The 15,373-nt window shown below is 43.3% G+C and overlaps 2 protein-coding genes across 2 annotated transcripts in view; both read right to left on the bottom strand.

Annotated features, from left to right (window-relative positions):
• Positions 1 to 2,122: 2,122 nt before the first annotated feature.
• LOC137912757 (death-associated protein-like 1 homolog) lies at positions 2,123 to 3,819 on the bottom strand. The gene is made up of 4 exons (XM_068756895.1): positions 3,719 to 3,819; positions 2,577 to 2,673; positions 2,401 to 2,464; positions 2,123 to 2,286 (listed from the first exon to the last, which is right to left on the bottom strand). Exons 1-4 carry the CDS (start codon positions 3,807 to 3,809, stop codon positions 2,170 to 2,172), a joined length of 369 nt encoding a protein of 122 aa, XP_068612996.1. The 5' UTR covers positions 3,810 to 3,819; the 3' UTR covers positions 2,123 to 2,169.
• Positions 3,820 to 5,935: 2,116 nt separating this feature from the next.
• LOC137912756 (plakophilin-4-like) overlaps positions 5,936 to 15,373 on the bottom strand; it is a 50,037-nt gene continuing 40,599 nt past the window's right edge. Inside the window, exons 12-22 of the mRNA XM_068756894.1 lie at positions 13,508 to 13,691; positions 12,941 to 13,058; positions 12,299 to 12,490; positions 11,511 to 11,684; positions 11,128 to 11,278; positions 10,362 to 10,554; positions 9,925 to 10,009; positions 9,534 to 9,651; positions 9,289 to 9,429; positions 8,646 to 8,710; positions 5,936 to 6,929 (exon numbers count right to left, since the gene is read on the bottom strand). Of these exons, the coding sequence (XP_068612995.1) occupies positions 6,684 to 6,929; positions 8,646 to 8,710; positions 9,289 to 9,429; positions 9,534 to 9,651; positions 9,925 to 10,009; positions 10,362 to 10,554; positions 11,128 to 11,278; positions 11,511 to 11,684; positions 12,299 to 12,490; positions 12,941 to 13,058; positions 13,508 to 13,691 (1,667 nt within the window). The 3' untranslated portion in view covers positions 5,936 to 6,683. The remainder of the gene's footprint in view (positions 6,930 to 8,645; positions 8,711 to 9,288; positions 9,430 to 9,533; positions 9,652 to 9,924; positions 10,010 to 10,361; positions 10,555 to 11,127; positions 11,279 to 11,510; positions 11,685 to 12,298; positions 12,491 to 12,940; positions 13,059 to 13,507; positions 13,692 to 15,373) is intronic.

Genomic DNA, 15,373 nt, shown 5'->3' on the forward strand with positions numbered 1-15,373 from the left:
TGAAATGTTGTCAACACCCTTTCCGGGGCTTCCAACCACGTCCCAGTGATCCCAGTGATCCCAGTCCTCTGTGTGAGGCGGTGCTCTATGGTCGGTGTGTTTTCACAGCAGTGTGGTGGGCGTCACGGGGTCAGCGAGGCTCCTCAGATGGCTGGGAACGGGCAGACACTGGCAGAGAAATGCACCATGTCTGCAAGTCAGAAGACCACCAACCGCTCAGCTCCTCAAACAGAGCGAGAGAGGGCTCCGGACTTCTCATGCAGACGGCATCAAAGGCGCGTGTGAACAGCACGAGCATCGTGGAGAACACGGGGTCGATACGCTGGGCCGACGAGGCCATCGCCGCCCACTTCCTCGGAGTACAGGCGAACCGATATCGTTCGTGAACTCTTCTGATGCAAACAAAAAGGCCAATAAATGAGCACAGAAATGTTGCACGAGGAAACGGGTAGAAACGGACTCGGTTGTATTTTAGGTACATGAAAGAGTTTATCGAGAAGCATTTTACAGTGCACAGGTTAGAATTAGTCAGAGTATTCCTGCCATTGTTCAGGTAGCTTAGACCCCCTACATTTGAATATCTAATACATGCACTTTATTTTTTAATGTGTGACATAACTTTGAATTTGAATGAAATATTGTGGGTTAAAGCAAATCCTGTTTAAAGTAACATCGGCAACAGAGTGTTAAAAGTTAGTAGGTGCTACCGATTTGGTCTTAATGCGCCCACGAGCTGCATTCTCTCACCGCTACATCCCAAAACTGGCATTGTTGGTGATGCCCAGGATCAGCTCCATCAGTCGTGCCAATAAAACCAAAATACTTGATATCCTTCCTCGCCGAACATCGTCTGACGAAGAGGTTATTCAGAAGACGTCTTAACTTGTCCCCAGTAGGACATAGGAGTATGAATAATTGAAACAATAATGGCTGAGTTCCATTTAGCTGCATCGGTCTCAGTCGTCGTGGTGATGCTCTGCCTGCTGGCTCACTGTCACAGCATCATGACTTACTGGGGCGTTTGCACAGCACAGAGCAATCGTTAATGTTATTAGTGCTTTTCCTGCTATGACAGATCAATACGTCTGTTGGGTTTATTATCAGCACAGACATGGTATGATAGAAACCTGAAACACAAGCAGGCTCCAGGAATGCCAAGTGGAAACCAACGAACGGTTTAGAAACCATTTGGCCACCATCCCCTCGAGCCCCCACCGCATTTAGAAAGCCACGCATGCCTGCGTTCAAGAACAGGAGTCTTCTTTCATAACTCACTGCAGAAAACAATGACAAACCAAACAGGAACCCATACTTCTCTGCACCGCCACCTCAGCGAAAGAACGTACATCGAAGCTTGATCTTTTTGAAATGTGCAACTCGGTTTAGCACGAGTTCCGATGTGATTGCATAATAGTTTCTCCGGCTCATTCTCATGGAGCTACTTTTGTCTCAAGTGTCAAGTAATGACAAGTAGAATACAACTTCGCCAGTCATTGTCTAACAGAGGCCTGAGGGAATTTCTTTCCTTCAGACTGTATCCTTGCTGGGACATATTGGATTATGAAAACTAACCATTAATTCAAAATGGTTCTTTATCCAACATGGAGCGCTTCCTTGGAACATCAAATGGGATTTTTGTACCAAATAGAACCTTTTGTAGCAAGAGGAGGGGAATGCATGCTAAAGATAAAGTTTGCACTTGTGTGAATAGAACCTTTGCAGATTCTCCATGCTGTGTAGTTACTGCCATCTAATGGTCGTTGTGTGAATTACAACACATTTAGTAATCAGGAGGTCTGCAAATCGAGCATTATTATGCAATTCCTTTTATTAATCCAATAAGTGCCAAATGATAAATAGTGAATACAGAGGGGGGGGGGGGGGGGGGCAAGCCATCCAAGAGCACAGTTTACAGCCCCCACTATAGCATTAAATATACAAAATGCCATTGTTTTCCATCTGCTGCCAAGTAGAACTACAAAACTTTACTTCCAAACACGCATTAAATGCCAATTCTCAGTATTCTCATAAATGAGAACAGCTTGGAAAAGATAATCTATTGCAAATATAGATTGACTAATGCCCCCCCCCCCCCCCCCCCATCAACTTTTGAGTTTCTTTATTTGTACTCACTTAACACTATTCCCCCTGGGCTGCACTTAAACATATTCAAAACTTCCTTGGCTGCTGGATGACAAAAGTCCTGGGGGAGTGGGATTTCTCAATTGAAGGTCGCACCTTGCCGTGCCTCACACTCACCGGAGTCTCTGGAAAGTCATGACTCAGCTGCAAATACACCAGGCAAGGGGGTTAATAACTACAAAGAACTCATGCCTGACCGGCACTAATCCGGTTTCCTCAGCAGGCATGAACAATGCAAAAGGGAATGCTTCTGTTTACCTTGTCGAGCGTTCCCGTCAGAAGAATACCAACTTGTTGCATCCTGTTGGATGTGGCAAGGGACCTTTTGCAAATTCACAGGTTTCGAACAAGAGTTTCACATTAAATTTACAACTAATTTATTTAGTCTACACAAGTTTACAGTGCAAACAAATTTCCTATATTTCACATCTTACCTCCATTTCTCAGGCCTTTTGGTCTCCTTCTCTGGGGTCCCATGGGGGGTAACTTCCTCCACATTTTTCTTGGCCACCCGTTTGCCACCAGCTTTCACTACAGGCGCAGAGAAGAGAGCAGATTAGGTAGATGAAGCAGTACAAGGACGCATTGTTGAGACCAACCTTCTCTTTACTGGGAAAAATCTAATCGTAGATAATTTTCAACAGTTACAAAACAGAACAATTTAGATTGAGAAACTTAAACAATTGAAGCTTTTCTAGTGTTATATTAATGTGTAAAAATACTGCAGATGGTCAGAGTACGTGTCAAGTACGTGCAACTTTAACAGTAGATTAAATCCTCAGGAGTCTGAAACTGGCATCACAGCAGCGAGTAAAAATATTTGTGTCCCAAAGTCCATATAGTTTCCAAATTATCTAACATTTGCTGTTCATTATTATTATGAGTTAAATCTCAAGTCAACCTCATAAATGTAATGTAACAGTAAATTGAAAAGAAACTCAGAAGTCAGACAGCCTGAGATTTGGAGTCGCATTAAAATAAAATAAAATAAGAGTCTCCCGCAAGAATTAAACACCAGTATTTTATCTTAAATATTTGACATTACAAAAAGTGTGATTCGGACATTCGCCAGTTCACCGTCAATAAAACAACGGTTGAATTCTACCTGCAAAACAATAACACAAAGAAAGCAAGGAGACAAAATTAAAACACAATCCGAGAATTTGTTCTGCAGTCAGTCTTAACAAGCTCAGTGACGTCATTATAATTGAGGTAAAACACAAAATACAACCGCGGTAATAAAAAATAATAATCAATACATCTGCATTCCGTGAATTCGCAAGCATCCAGCAGATGTCGCCATTTGGAACAGAATGCTACGGAGGCCTGAAGAGCGGCTGCAGAAAATCAGCCTGATTGATGCTGAAATCAGCAAATCCGTGCACGAGATTCGGTCACAGTAAAACACAGTGCGTGTCATAAGGATCTAAAAAGCAGCCGAGATGCTTCGTGCTCCTTCGCTGGTTCTCGGCCTGCGCCAGCGAATTCTGGGTTGAGCAGCGCCGAACGACGAATCTTTGTCTTCGAGCACAAAACAACGATCAGCGGCTGTAGAAACGCGTGAAGGTGAGTTTACCTGCGGGGGGGCGGCCTCCTTTCAGGGGGGGGCGGCCTCCTTTCAGCAGAGCACCGTCCTTCGCTGCAGACTTGCTGAGCTGCTGCACCATTACGATACTCTCAGCGGGAAAAGTCAAAGGGAAACCAAACTCTTAGTCCACAACGCCCACTTTGTTGTTTTTATACGCAAGCTGCGATGACGTCACGTGCAGCGGCAGGAAGCCTCCAGCCAGAAAGGCGCACCGTCCGAGTCGTTCCACAACTATGGAGAGAAGCTGGGACAATGAAACAGTCTGTCAGCTTGAGAAATAGTTTAAAGACAATAAACGACAAATACGTGTGAAGCCGCGTGCACCAAGTGACTTTGATATGGAAAAGCTCTTATTTTGAAAAGCATGGTAAAACTGTGCTGAATGAAGAAGCGTCTGAAAAAGGCTGGAGAATAAATAGTTCACAAGATACAAGATGAATGCATTCAAGCCTCTGGAAAATAAGGCCAGTTGAAAGGTTAATGGAAAAAGGTAGAATTACATAATATGGTAGCGTAGTAGTTGTACATGTAAAGATGGACATACTGAGATATATATATATATTTACATATCTATATATAACATCCAGGGAGATTAAAACACTGCCACTTTGTTGCTTCATGGGAAACAGGAATCTTAAAATAAATTCTGTGTGCCACATGCTAAATCAATGATTTTTTTTAAACTCACCTGGAACAGACTGAAAGCGATAAAAAACCGTCCGCATACAACTTCTCTCACCTCTGTGTGACCCTCTTCCCACTATTTTGAACAATTTGAAAACATTGAAAGAGAAAAAGTCTCCTCCATTTGCTGGGCAGAATGAGTGCTTCGATAGCTGGAGCTAAAATCTTAAAATCACAGCAGAATATTCATTCCATTGGAGGGCAGCTGGGAAACGCTCACTTTAAATTGTGCTTCATTCCACACGTCACTGCAACGACATCATTTTTATTTCAAAGCAGGAAAACTAGTTCTGATTCTAGTGATGTTAGTTTGGAACTTATTGCTCAGGGAGCATCAGCAACTCCAGCCGAGCTCCTCTTTGACCTTCCCCTGAAATGCTTTTACGTTATTCATGAAGCTCACAAGCTGGTGTTTTCTCTCTGGGCAATCTGAGTATTTTAGCGTGTATTCAATTGTTACAATAATAATAATGTCAATGAATTGAATACGAAGGACTTTCAATGGAAACAAGACTACAAGGGCTTTTTTTTAATGCTTCTTTTAGACGGTGTTTGATTGTACTTGTGCTGTACTGCATCTTATTGTTTTGACAGTACTTGTACTGTTCTACCATTCTATCTGATAAATATCACAACATTTACTTCTCTGTTGATACTCGGCATCTTTTTGGGGGGGGGAGGGGGGGGGGGTGCGGTCTCTGGTCTGGATTTCTTTTGTGGTATTGGATTCTCTGCAAAGCTTCAATTATACCGAGTCTCTCAGCCAGTGATGTGAGGAAGCCAATCTGGAGCTTGGCCAGTTCATTTAGAAGCATATAAATCTGGTTTGTTTTTGCTCTGCCGTTGGTTTATGTCGTTAAATGAAGTTTTGCATTGCAACAGCGTAACAGTAGTACGGACATAGATCCGAGTTAATATGCGGATGTTATCCTTCCATATGAGACACTGCTAAATGTCCCCATTATATTTTCTTGGCTTTTAAACATATATAATAAACAGTAATTCATTTGATTTGGGAAGCGGGCAGTAGGAATGTTTGGGAGCGGGGGATCCCGGAGTAGGAGCGTCTACCGACAGACAATAGCTCGAAGCAGCTCATTATAAAGAACATCAACTGGTCCGTTTCTGGGACTGTGAGATTTGTTCAATATTCAAAGAGTAACAGTGTTATTTTGGTTCAATATAAAATACGCTTTCATCTTTGAAATAATATTCTTCCTCGATCAAGGGACTAAATTGATTATCCAAGTGTAAGCCGGGGGGCTATTAGTAATGATTCAGTGTTGTGCCTCAGTGCGGCGGAACCAAACACCGATCTGCTGGTTCAAAGTGTTTTTTTGGGGGGTGAATGAAATTAAATGAGACATTTTGTCCTGCGGGAGCAGAGAAAACAACTCAGAAGAGAGAAGTGTTTCGTCTCTCCTCTTGAGCTCAACGTTCACACTCAGTTCTGTTTGCGTGAACAGAATAGAAGCAGACAGCGTGTAAACACAAGTACCTGAGAAAAGATGCAACGACATGTTTAAAAAACAAAACTGACCTTTTATTATTGGAGTTGTATTATGATGCCACCTCTGTCCACATACTTCATTTATTTATATAACTATAGAGACTTTAACATGGCACAAGTTTGTTTCTGAACTAGTGCTGATGAATGTAAACTAGGAACAACGTTCTTTTTCTGTATTTACAATAAAATGAAAGAAATGTACAAGACTCCATGGTAATACACAGTTTCAACATTAAGTACAGATATAATTCGATCCCGCTGTACACTAACATCATTAGTTTACTATTTATTTTTACACAAATGAGTTCATGATCCATTTTTCGCTTTGCACATACATGATTCCCCCTCTTGGCTCTTACCTCATATCCTCACTCACATGACTCGCACCTTTCATCATGCTATCAAGAGTCTCTTAAAGAAATTAAAGCTAACATCTAGACACAGCAGGACGTACTTCTCCTTACTTTCCTCAACAGATCCCCAGGATGATCCCACTTTCTATTCTCTATTTTAAAAAACATCAACATTCCTTAATTCCCTTCTTTGGCACACATTCCATCGTCCTTCTTCCTTCTTCCTTCGCTCCGCTGAAGTTCTCTCCACACACACATTTCCCTCTTTGCAATAAACAAACACACACAAAAAAAGAAAAGCCAAAGTTCATGAATAAGTTCCCCAGCTCCTCGCTTCTACTGAAGGATGAAGATGCCCCCCCAGGAGCATTTGGGATGAAGTTCTCAAGCAGGATCAAGCCCAGGTCTAGACCCAGGAGTCGGGCGAGCCGGGGTATTGCTCCGCCCTGTACGAAGGCCTCCGTGTGCTCGCGTAAAAGTCCACATAGTTGGTGGTGGATTTCAGTCCATGAGGCTGGGAGCTGTAGTCCATCGTGGGTGGGTAGGCGATGGCCTCCTCCAAGTAGGGATCGTCGTAGCTGTGGGGGTGTTTGAAGTACATTCTGTACGTATCGTAGTTCCTCCGGCCTGGATCGTCTGTGTAATACATAGGCTGCAACGAAAAGACACGTGTGGTGAACTTCTTACTGCTGAAATGTTAAGAGTCTGTAAGTAACTTACTACAGTTACGAGTAATGTAATTAAAGGTTTGATGAACATGGAATCATAAAAGGAATGACTGTTAATACTATAATTCGGACTTTACAACCTGTCAGTGCAAGTACCAACTGAAATGATCCTTTATATAGAATCTTACAGTTTTATCTCTTCATACTTCATTAAAAGCTCGAATACAGTAACTTTAATCCATTACAAAATCATTATTCATTATTCAGCTGCTGCTTCATGTTAAACGCCTTCACCATGGTGACTTTTACTGGGATTCCTTCACAGGAAACGGTGCATCCGTAAACAAGTTCCACAAGTGTCCATCAGAAACGTGTTGACAAAACAGGATGCGCTAATCTGATGGGTTTTGGCAAAAGGATATCTTAAATACCGGTACACCACAATTCTGAGGGATCTTTTTACTCCACTGCAGTTACAGATATACTGTAGAGATTACAGTCTTTTATAAAGCATCTACACTCATGTCTCTTTTTCAAATATCTGTAGCTTGCTTAGCGCTAGTTTAAAGACGGGAAACGTATGGAAAAGCTGGATCTGTCAAACATACAATGTCACAATAATAGGGAAAGAAAACACTGATATTTACAGTATGTATTTCATACAGTGAAAGTGTTACTTTATATGGAGAGAGAACATATTCAGGAGAAACAACGCTGAGCAACATAAACATCACGTGACAGAACTTGGGGTTACAGGTTCCACTTATTTATGTAATAATCTACGCATGTACGGCACTTTGTGTCGGCTACGGTTGTTTTAAAGTGCTTTATAAAGTCAAGCCAAATGTATATATGTGATGAATAACATTCTTAATCTACAAGGGGGAAGATCAACAGCCGTAACACCAAAAGATAAACAGACTTTTCCGATCAACAGTCTTTGTACAACGATGCAACAGAAGACCAGACGCGAAATGAAGTGTCACTGAAATAAACATTATCAGGTCTAAATGTGATGAAGTCCACAAGAGAACTCTCTCCTTATCCCCCCCCCCCCTCCTCACAGTGGCCATTATCAGACTGGACACCCATGAATGCGTCCCACAGTGACAGGTGCCTGAGATGCACCCAGACTATCCCAGTCCCAGCAGTCACATTCACTCCAGCTCAGACAATAGCTGATGAGCTGGGTCATTCGGGGGCATTGGCGTTCATCCACTGTGGAATATGCCATACAAGTATTATGTATATATGTATGCATAGAGTTGTCCCTTGTTTATTGCGGGTGTTACGTTCCAGGACCCCGTGACACCATATTTATGCTCGTATTTTACATGTATTTTTACCTTTATGAAGTCATTAACCCACCCGCTACTGCATTACTCTTTCCCACATGCCTACAAACACTTTTGTATTCAAATACAGTAACAGTCGAGTATATTTCAAAACTTTCACAAAAAACACAAGCGCAAAGTAGAATACCGGTACTGTATTTTATATGTTGCAATACTGTATGTGTTGTAATACGTTTTATTTTTTCTTATAAAATAATATTGATAATAATGGAAATATAAACATCCGCTGAAGGTGAACCGTGATATAGCGAGGGACAACTGCATATGTGTATACATAATAAACTAGACAGTGAATGTAAAACCACCAGGTAGAAGCAAACATCTAAGCAGCACGCTAATAGTCACCTGTGTTCTCCGAGGCTCGTCTCTTGTCGGTGATGAGTAGTAATATGGGGAAGGCTGTCCAGACCCTGCAAAAAGTCAAAAGAAACTGTTTAAACGGACCTGAAATTACCCTTCACCTCAGATATGAACACCCTTCTCAGGCCAATGTCTGTTTTTGGGATGGGATGGGTGTTCTTGTTGGCCCGTCATCCGACTGGTGGAATCCTGAAAGACAATTTCTGTGCTGTGTGATGTGTGGAGGCTCATTTGTTTACTCTGCCCACTCTATGCTCATAGACTGGCAAGGACTCATGTCTGGATACCCACTCATAGCCTCTGTCTGATTTGGCCCTGCTTGCTAACAATGGCACCATTGTAGAGCGTCCACCATTAGCTTGCCAGTTTGCCTTGCTGCTTTGCAAAACCATCCAAACCACAAAAATAGCTCCGAGGCACTCAGAAAGCGACGGACTATCTGAGAGCCGGGGGGCTCGAGCAGAAATGTTAAGAGGAGACTGTCTTGGCAGGGACAGAGAAACTGCTTGGAGCGTTATGAGCGATGAAACAGATATCGGCCTGCATAGAGATGACTGCAGGGTTGCCTGCGATGTGAGAGGAAGATATAAAACCAAGTGTCTTCCAGATGTGCGATTCATCTGTGTACCTGTATGCTGCTTCTTATGGACGCTGCTGTCTCCTTGGTAATTATAAAATTGCATAGTTGACTGAGCTCTCTGACAGTCTCTGATGGAGTCTCTCTGCTCTCTGGCGCCCAGCATGGCAGGAGACGACATGGCACTGGCAGCTGTGGAAGGGGAAAACACATTTTCTCTTGAAATTCCAGAGGTTTGTCGGTTTCATTTGGTATCTATTTTCATCTTGCAGGGTCTGTGGTGAACTAGAGCCTACCAGGGTGGTTGACTGGAGATGTCTGAACAGTGCTGGTGGGCAGGGTGGGCTGGGACTTGAACCGATCCCTTTCCAGTGTAGACACAGGAGTGAGGAAATGGTTTTGGTTCCATCCATCCTGTTAGAAAAAACAAACGCAATAAGCAGCGGTTGGTAGATCAGCATTGAAAGTGGTAAAACGTGTGGGGCGTCTGATGAAAAGTCCTTTTTGGCTGCTGAGGGAACATTATGCGTCTGAAAAAAAGGGAACAATTTGCAATTTGGATTCATTTAACTTCTGACCGTTTTAGATTTGAAAGAAAACAACAAGAACATCTTTAGTATCATGGAAAATCCAAATTCATCCACGTGTGAGCATACAGCCTCATGACCACTGCCTCAACGCCCTCACCTTTTTATAGATGGTACGCAGATCCCGATACTGCCACAGTGTGTTGAGCACCTGAGCCGCCGCTTTCACCACCTTGATAGAGTACCTGGGAAACAGACAAGAACATTCATGAATCAGTGTGAGCACCCTGAATCACGTGCACCTTTTAGATTGGACTGTAAATATTAGAGGACAGTGTGCTTGAAGGAGAATGCCCCTAAGTGCATTTTAACGTGGAACATTATGGAGTATATAGCAGGCTACAAATAGCTACAGCGCTGCTCCATCATTCCGCAGGGATGTGATAGCTACGTGCGCTCACGGCCACCTTCCCTGTGGCTATATTAAATGCTTCCCAAGCCACCAGCTACAAATGACCGATGTTTATTATTGAGTTTGAGCATGTGCACATGTTAAGTGAGTGACTGTGTGGCCTCACTAGTAGTGCCCGAACACACCTGTCTCCTCTGCCCTTGGTGATGTTGACCAGCTTCTCGATGCCGCCAGTGTCGGCCAGGGCTTTGGCGTTCTCCATGTTTTTGCTGGTGACCTCGTTCAAGGTGCAACAGATGGCAGCCACCGTGTCGTCCGACAGCAGGGTGGTGCTTCCCCCAGGGAGGCGATTGACCAGGTCCCTCATTGCATATTTCCCTGAGAGGGAGGAGGCAAAATGAGCCCTGCATATTCTTACACTGTACCGAGACACAAGGAGGAGGGGCCGCCTCCATAGGTTCAGCGACCTAAACTACATTTCATTTTTTATATCATTAATCATTTTCAGTTCAGCATGAGACTGCAGTGAAGTGGCCAGTTCTCCTATATGACATTGCATCATCCTCACACGCATGCTGGACTGTTTATGCATCTGGGTGTAAAAAAAAAAAGGTTTTTTTCTCTGCAGCAGAGAAGAGCAACCAAATTAAAATGCTGAACACACACACACACACACACCTTAAACAACCCCTGCAACTCCTCCCACGCTCTGCCTACGGGTGTCACCCCTGCATTGCTGAAAATGTAACTCATTAAAACCATTGAGAGAGCTCATAAAAAAAATGTGTCCCTCATTAAATGGGACAGCTTTGTGGAATAAATATCACTAAAACGAGTTTCAAAGCAAAGTGATTAAAATAGCTCCACACCAGACAGACAGTAGGAACAGTATAAAAGTATACTGTATATGAATGCTTCTATTAAACTCATCTGGATACGCTGACTTCTCACCTATGAGCTCCTTGTTGCGGACGTCCAGTGCCATGTTTCTCAGAGCGGTGGCAACAGAACACACCACCCTGTCATTATCCATCCGCAGCAGCTCCACCAGGATCGGCAGCCCCTTCTCCTTACGCACTGCAGCACGGATGTATGCTGCAAACTGCGCACACACAAAAAAAGGCCTTCAACCTTCATGTGACCTTGATTCCACACAGAAGAAATGTAAAATTGATGTCAGCTCGGACTGACACCCAGGTGAAGGTAATCCTTTTTAACCAGTCGAATAGATGATCTGTGTCCAAAGCATCCCAGTTAATAGTGTGTATACAACAATCAAGAATGCGTGTCAGTGTTTGTGTGTGTGCGCACACACACAAACACTGACAGTGTACCTTCCAGTTGCCAGCTGACAGGTTCTGCAGGGACCCTGCGGCCCCCTCCAGAGTGGCAGGATTTGAGCTCTCAGCCAGCAGGGTCAAGTAAGGCTTAACCACCGAAGGGTGCCACAACATCTCCGCCCCCTTGGGTGACTTGGAGAAGCCAGGGATGGGTCCCACGCCGTCCCACTGAACAAACAGGGTTTAGTCAGGTTCTAACGTTCATGTCAAAAAGTATATACAAAAACACAAAACACACAACTAAATTGAAAGATATATATTTTTTCCCCAAAATATAATTTATTCAGGCATCTAGATGTCCCAGAAATGTAGTGATGGGATGGGTTCATGGGTTCATTTATCCACTACTGTATATAAAAAGCCTGTAATCGCCTGCTATTTTAATGCATGTCTTCTATTGACCAACGCTATGACCATAATCCAGTTGCTTTTTTAACACTGCAGAATTTTTATTTGCCCATCCAGCAGGTTCGCCGGTTATTATGTCATCTAATAGTGCTAGCCCAGCGTGGACCAATCATTCTAGGAATAATAAAGCTGTTAATTACAGCTGATTATAGGCAGTCATACAAAACAGAATGTATTTATACATACGCCCACCTAAAAAGTAAAAGCATGCAAAACCCTTCTAAATGTAAATTGCCCGACACACTGACTGTCACTTCTGTGGAAGTGGACTGCAAACCTATTAAAATAGTAATGTTGAATAAATCTGAACAATGTAAACTTGTTGTCGATTTTAATGCTGATCTAAGCATCTATTCAAATTGTCCCACACTCACTGTATCTTCCTGAAAGCTCTTTTTCTTCTTCTTTTTCTTTCTGCTCCAGCAGCTGGAATCCGCCTCTTTACCGGGCGCCTCGCTTCCAAGTAAACCATCCAGCTCCTGTCCACCTATCACTCTGGATGGCGACATCTCCAGCTCCAGCCGATATGATAAGTTCCTTAGTGTGCAAATACAGTTCTCAACAATCTGCAAACAGAAATAAGACATGGGTTTGAGTGGCTATTTAAACCAACAGGAAGCAATATCTACGGTACATAATGACTAAACCGTGTGGCACGTGGGCCTGCTGCTGATAGAGTAGCATTATAAATCGAGAAGTTATGCAATGTCCCATCACTTAGAGGGCAAAACCAGAGCAATATTCTATTCTGTTGAAGTGATGTACAGATTTGACCTTAGTATATCAAAGAGCAGGAGAGCTTTGCATCAAAATGAGCTATATGACTTTTATATGTCTTTTACAGTGCAGATGTATGTTTGAGAAATATGAATTCATCAAAGATGATATACTGGTTTGCGTAGTAAATGAAATAAAATAGATATCAGGCAATAAAATGATTCAAACAGGGTCTGTTACAATGTGGTAAGCATGTTCACCAGGTGTGTGTGTGTGTGTGTGTGTGTGTGTGTGTGTACCTTGCTGTCGAAATCAGAAGTGTTAACGCAGGCCTTGATGACGTAGAGGAACGAGTCGACCAGGCCCTCACAGCTACGCAACTGTTTTCTGGCCTCCTCGCCCGCTGAGCTCAGGTTCCTTTGAAGACAAACACACATTTGCTGAACAAAAAATAACAATACAGAGAAAGGCAGCTTTGCTTGTCTGTGCGTCCCACTTCAATAAACATTGTGGGTGTTGCCGTCCACATACAGCATGTCATCTGTAATGCAGGAAGTGTGTGTGGGTCTTACGAATGAAAGGACACAATAACACACTCCGTTACACTAGCTGTCGCCAGATAAAGGCTAACTAGTCCTCTATCACATCTTCATTGGAAGAATTCCCAGCAGGGAAGTTCGGAATATTACATAATTGACAGTGTTTTTTTTATCGAGGTATTAAAAATTGTATTTATACAGAATGTTCTGAAAACGAGTGGTTTGTCACAACAATGTTTTATTTTCCAAAAACAACACACATGATGTAATAACACTAGTTGTCCACCACAGGGCGCTAGAGTACAGAATGTTCATCAGGTGGTGTACCTCAGGCAGCCCGTGGTGTTCCTCAGCACCAGCGAGGAGTGGAACTTCAGCTTGTGGTCGTCATCGAAGGTGGTGGTGCTCCATCCAGAGTGAGGGATGATCACAGTGTTGGTCAGACTTGTTAAGGCTTCCCGGATGATTGTCATCTTGACGGCATCGCACGACGACAGGTTCCACAGCACCCCTGCGGAGATACCCGCACACAAACACAGGAAGTGAGACAACAGGCATGCAAACCTCAAGTTATGTCAGCTGTCATGTTCAACAACGTGTGACGGTGTGTGTGGACGGGCCCACGGGAAAACACAAGCAAACAAGTAAAGACTGCGGCACAACCACACAGGAGGAAGCAGCTCTGGCATCATAGCTTTACACCAAATCTCATCTAGAGAGGATGTCTTTGGGGCAATACGAGCTTGAATTGGGAAATTAAATAATTAAAGGACATGATTCTTGTGGCATGGGGGCGTCTTCATTTTTGTCTGTAAAAGAACTTTGTGAATTTTATTTCTAGAAAAGTGCTATTTAAATAAAGCATATTATTATTATTAAAATAAATATGCTGTCATCATTTCCCTCTATTTAAATCTACGGTTGGTTAGTAGCACTGATACTCGTGCACAGTCGGGACAGCGTTTGATGCTGCGTCTGTCAAGGATTAGCCAGCATGTAGCATGTTCTTTTAATTAGTTGCCTCTTGCTGATGGGCTTAAACTAAAGCACAGCCCGACTTCTGCAGGGGGACGCTTGTGAGCAGGAATCTGCTGCAAAGAGAGAGAGAGAGCTAGATACAGAAAAGAACTGTTTGTAAGACACCGGGCTCTGTTGTGGGTGAATATCTGTACCTCATACACAAGGAAATCCCCCTCACTCCCCAATGGAGACAATAATAAGCTATTATATGGCCCAGGAGCCAAATTTAAGCCCACGGCTGACAAGAAGCTAAATGGACAGGTGTGTGTTTGCCAGGCAGCGTCTCCTCCATGGATTTAATTTACAACCATTGCTCTAAAAGCCACTTTAAATCCTTAACTGCACATTTCTTTTTACTCTTATTTTGACTAAATGTTGAGACAAACATGGAACGTTCTTGAAGGTATGCAGCATGTTGTCTGACACTCACACATCAGGTAGTCGACCCTGGCAGATTCATTTCTACCTCTGCTCATTCAAGTCTGTTTGCCTTTCTCACGGGGCAGTTATAAACCAGCGATAGCAGAAATTCTCATGCCTGCTCAACATCTTTTACCACAACCTGCTCTCTCTCCAGTCCTTAAATGAACACCTCCTATCGTGTTATGTTGGGGATCATTCTCATTTGCTTTCAGCTGCTTGGGCCCGTCTCTGAAATGTAAACCTTGGTGTGATATCAGAGCCGGAAGTCTAAGCAGAGCTAAGCTCCAGAGAGCACAAAGAGAGGGCGACGCTCAATACAGAGAAAATACGAAGCTCTTTAGAATGCCTAACAGCCTCTGAAGCATTGCTCGGTAACGTGATGGCGGCGCAGCGGTTGAGAGGGTCGTCCTATGATCGAGAGGTTGGCTGTTCGATCCCCGGCTCAGGCACACGTGTGCACTGTCGTTGTGTCCTTAGGCAAGACACTTCACCCACATTGCCCGGGCACGCTCCGACCAGCAGCAGAGTGTAACTGCCGTAAACCGAGTCTACCTTCGGGTACAAATAAAGTCACCTCACACCTTACGTAAGTTAACTCAATGGACGTCCGCATAACACATTTGTCTTCATCTACAGCTACTCAACAGGCTCGCCTGTAAATCAACATCAGCTTCTTTATTGCAGCTTTTCACCTCCTTTTTTGTCTTCTGACAAAAGTAACAGTAACGCCAGTGCCTCGAAAATCAAATC

This window comes from Brachionichthys hirsutus, unplaced genomic scaffold (assembly GCF_040956055.1).
Source record: "Brachionichthys hirsutus isolate HB-005 unplaced genomic scaffold, CSIRO-AGI_Bhir_v1 contig_790, whole genome shotgun sequence".
Taxonomy (NCBI): domain Eukaryota; kingdom Metazoa; phylum Chordata; class Actinopteri; order Lophiiformes; family Brachionichthyidae; genus Brachionichthys; species Brachionichthys hirsutus.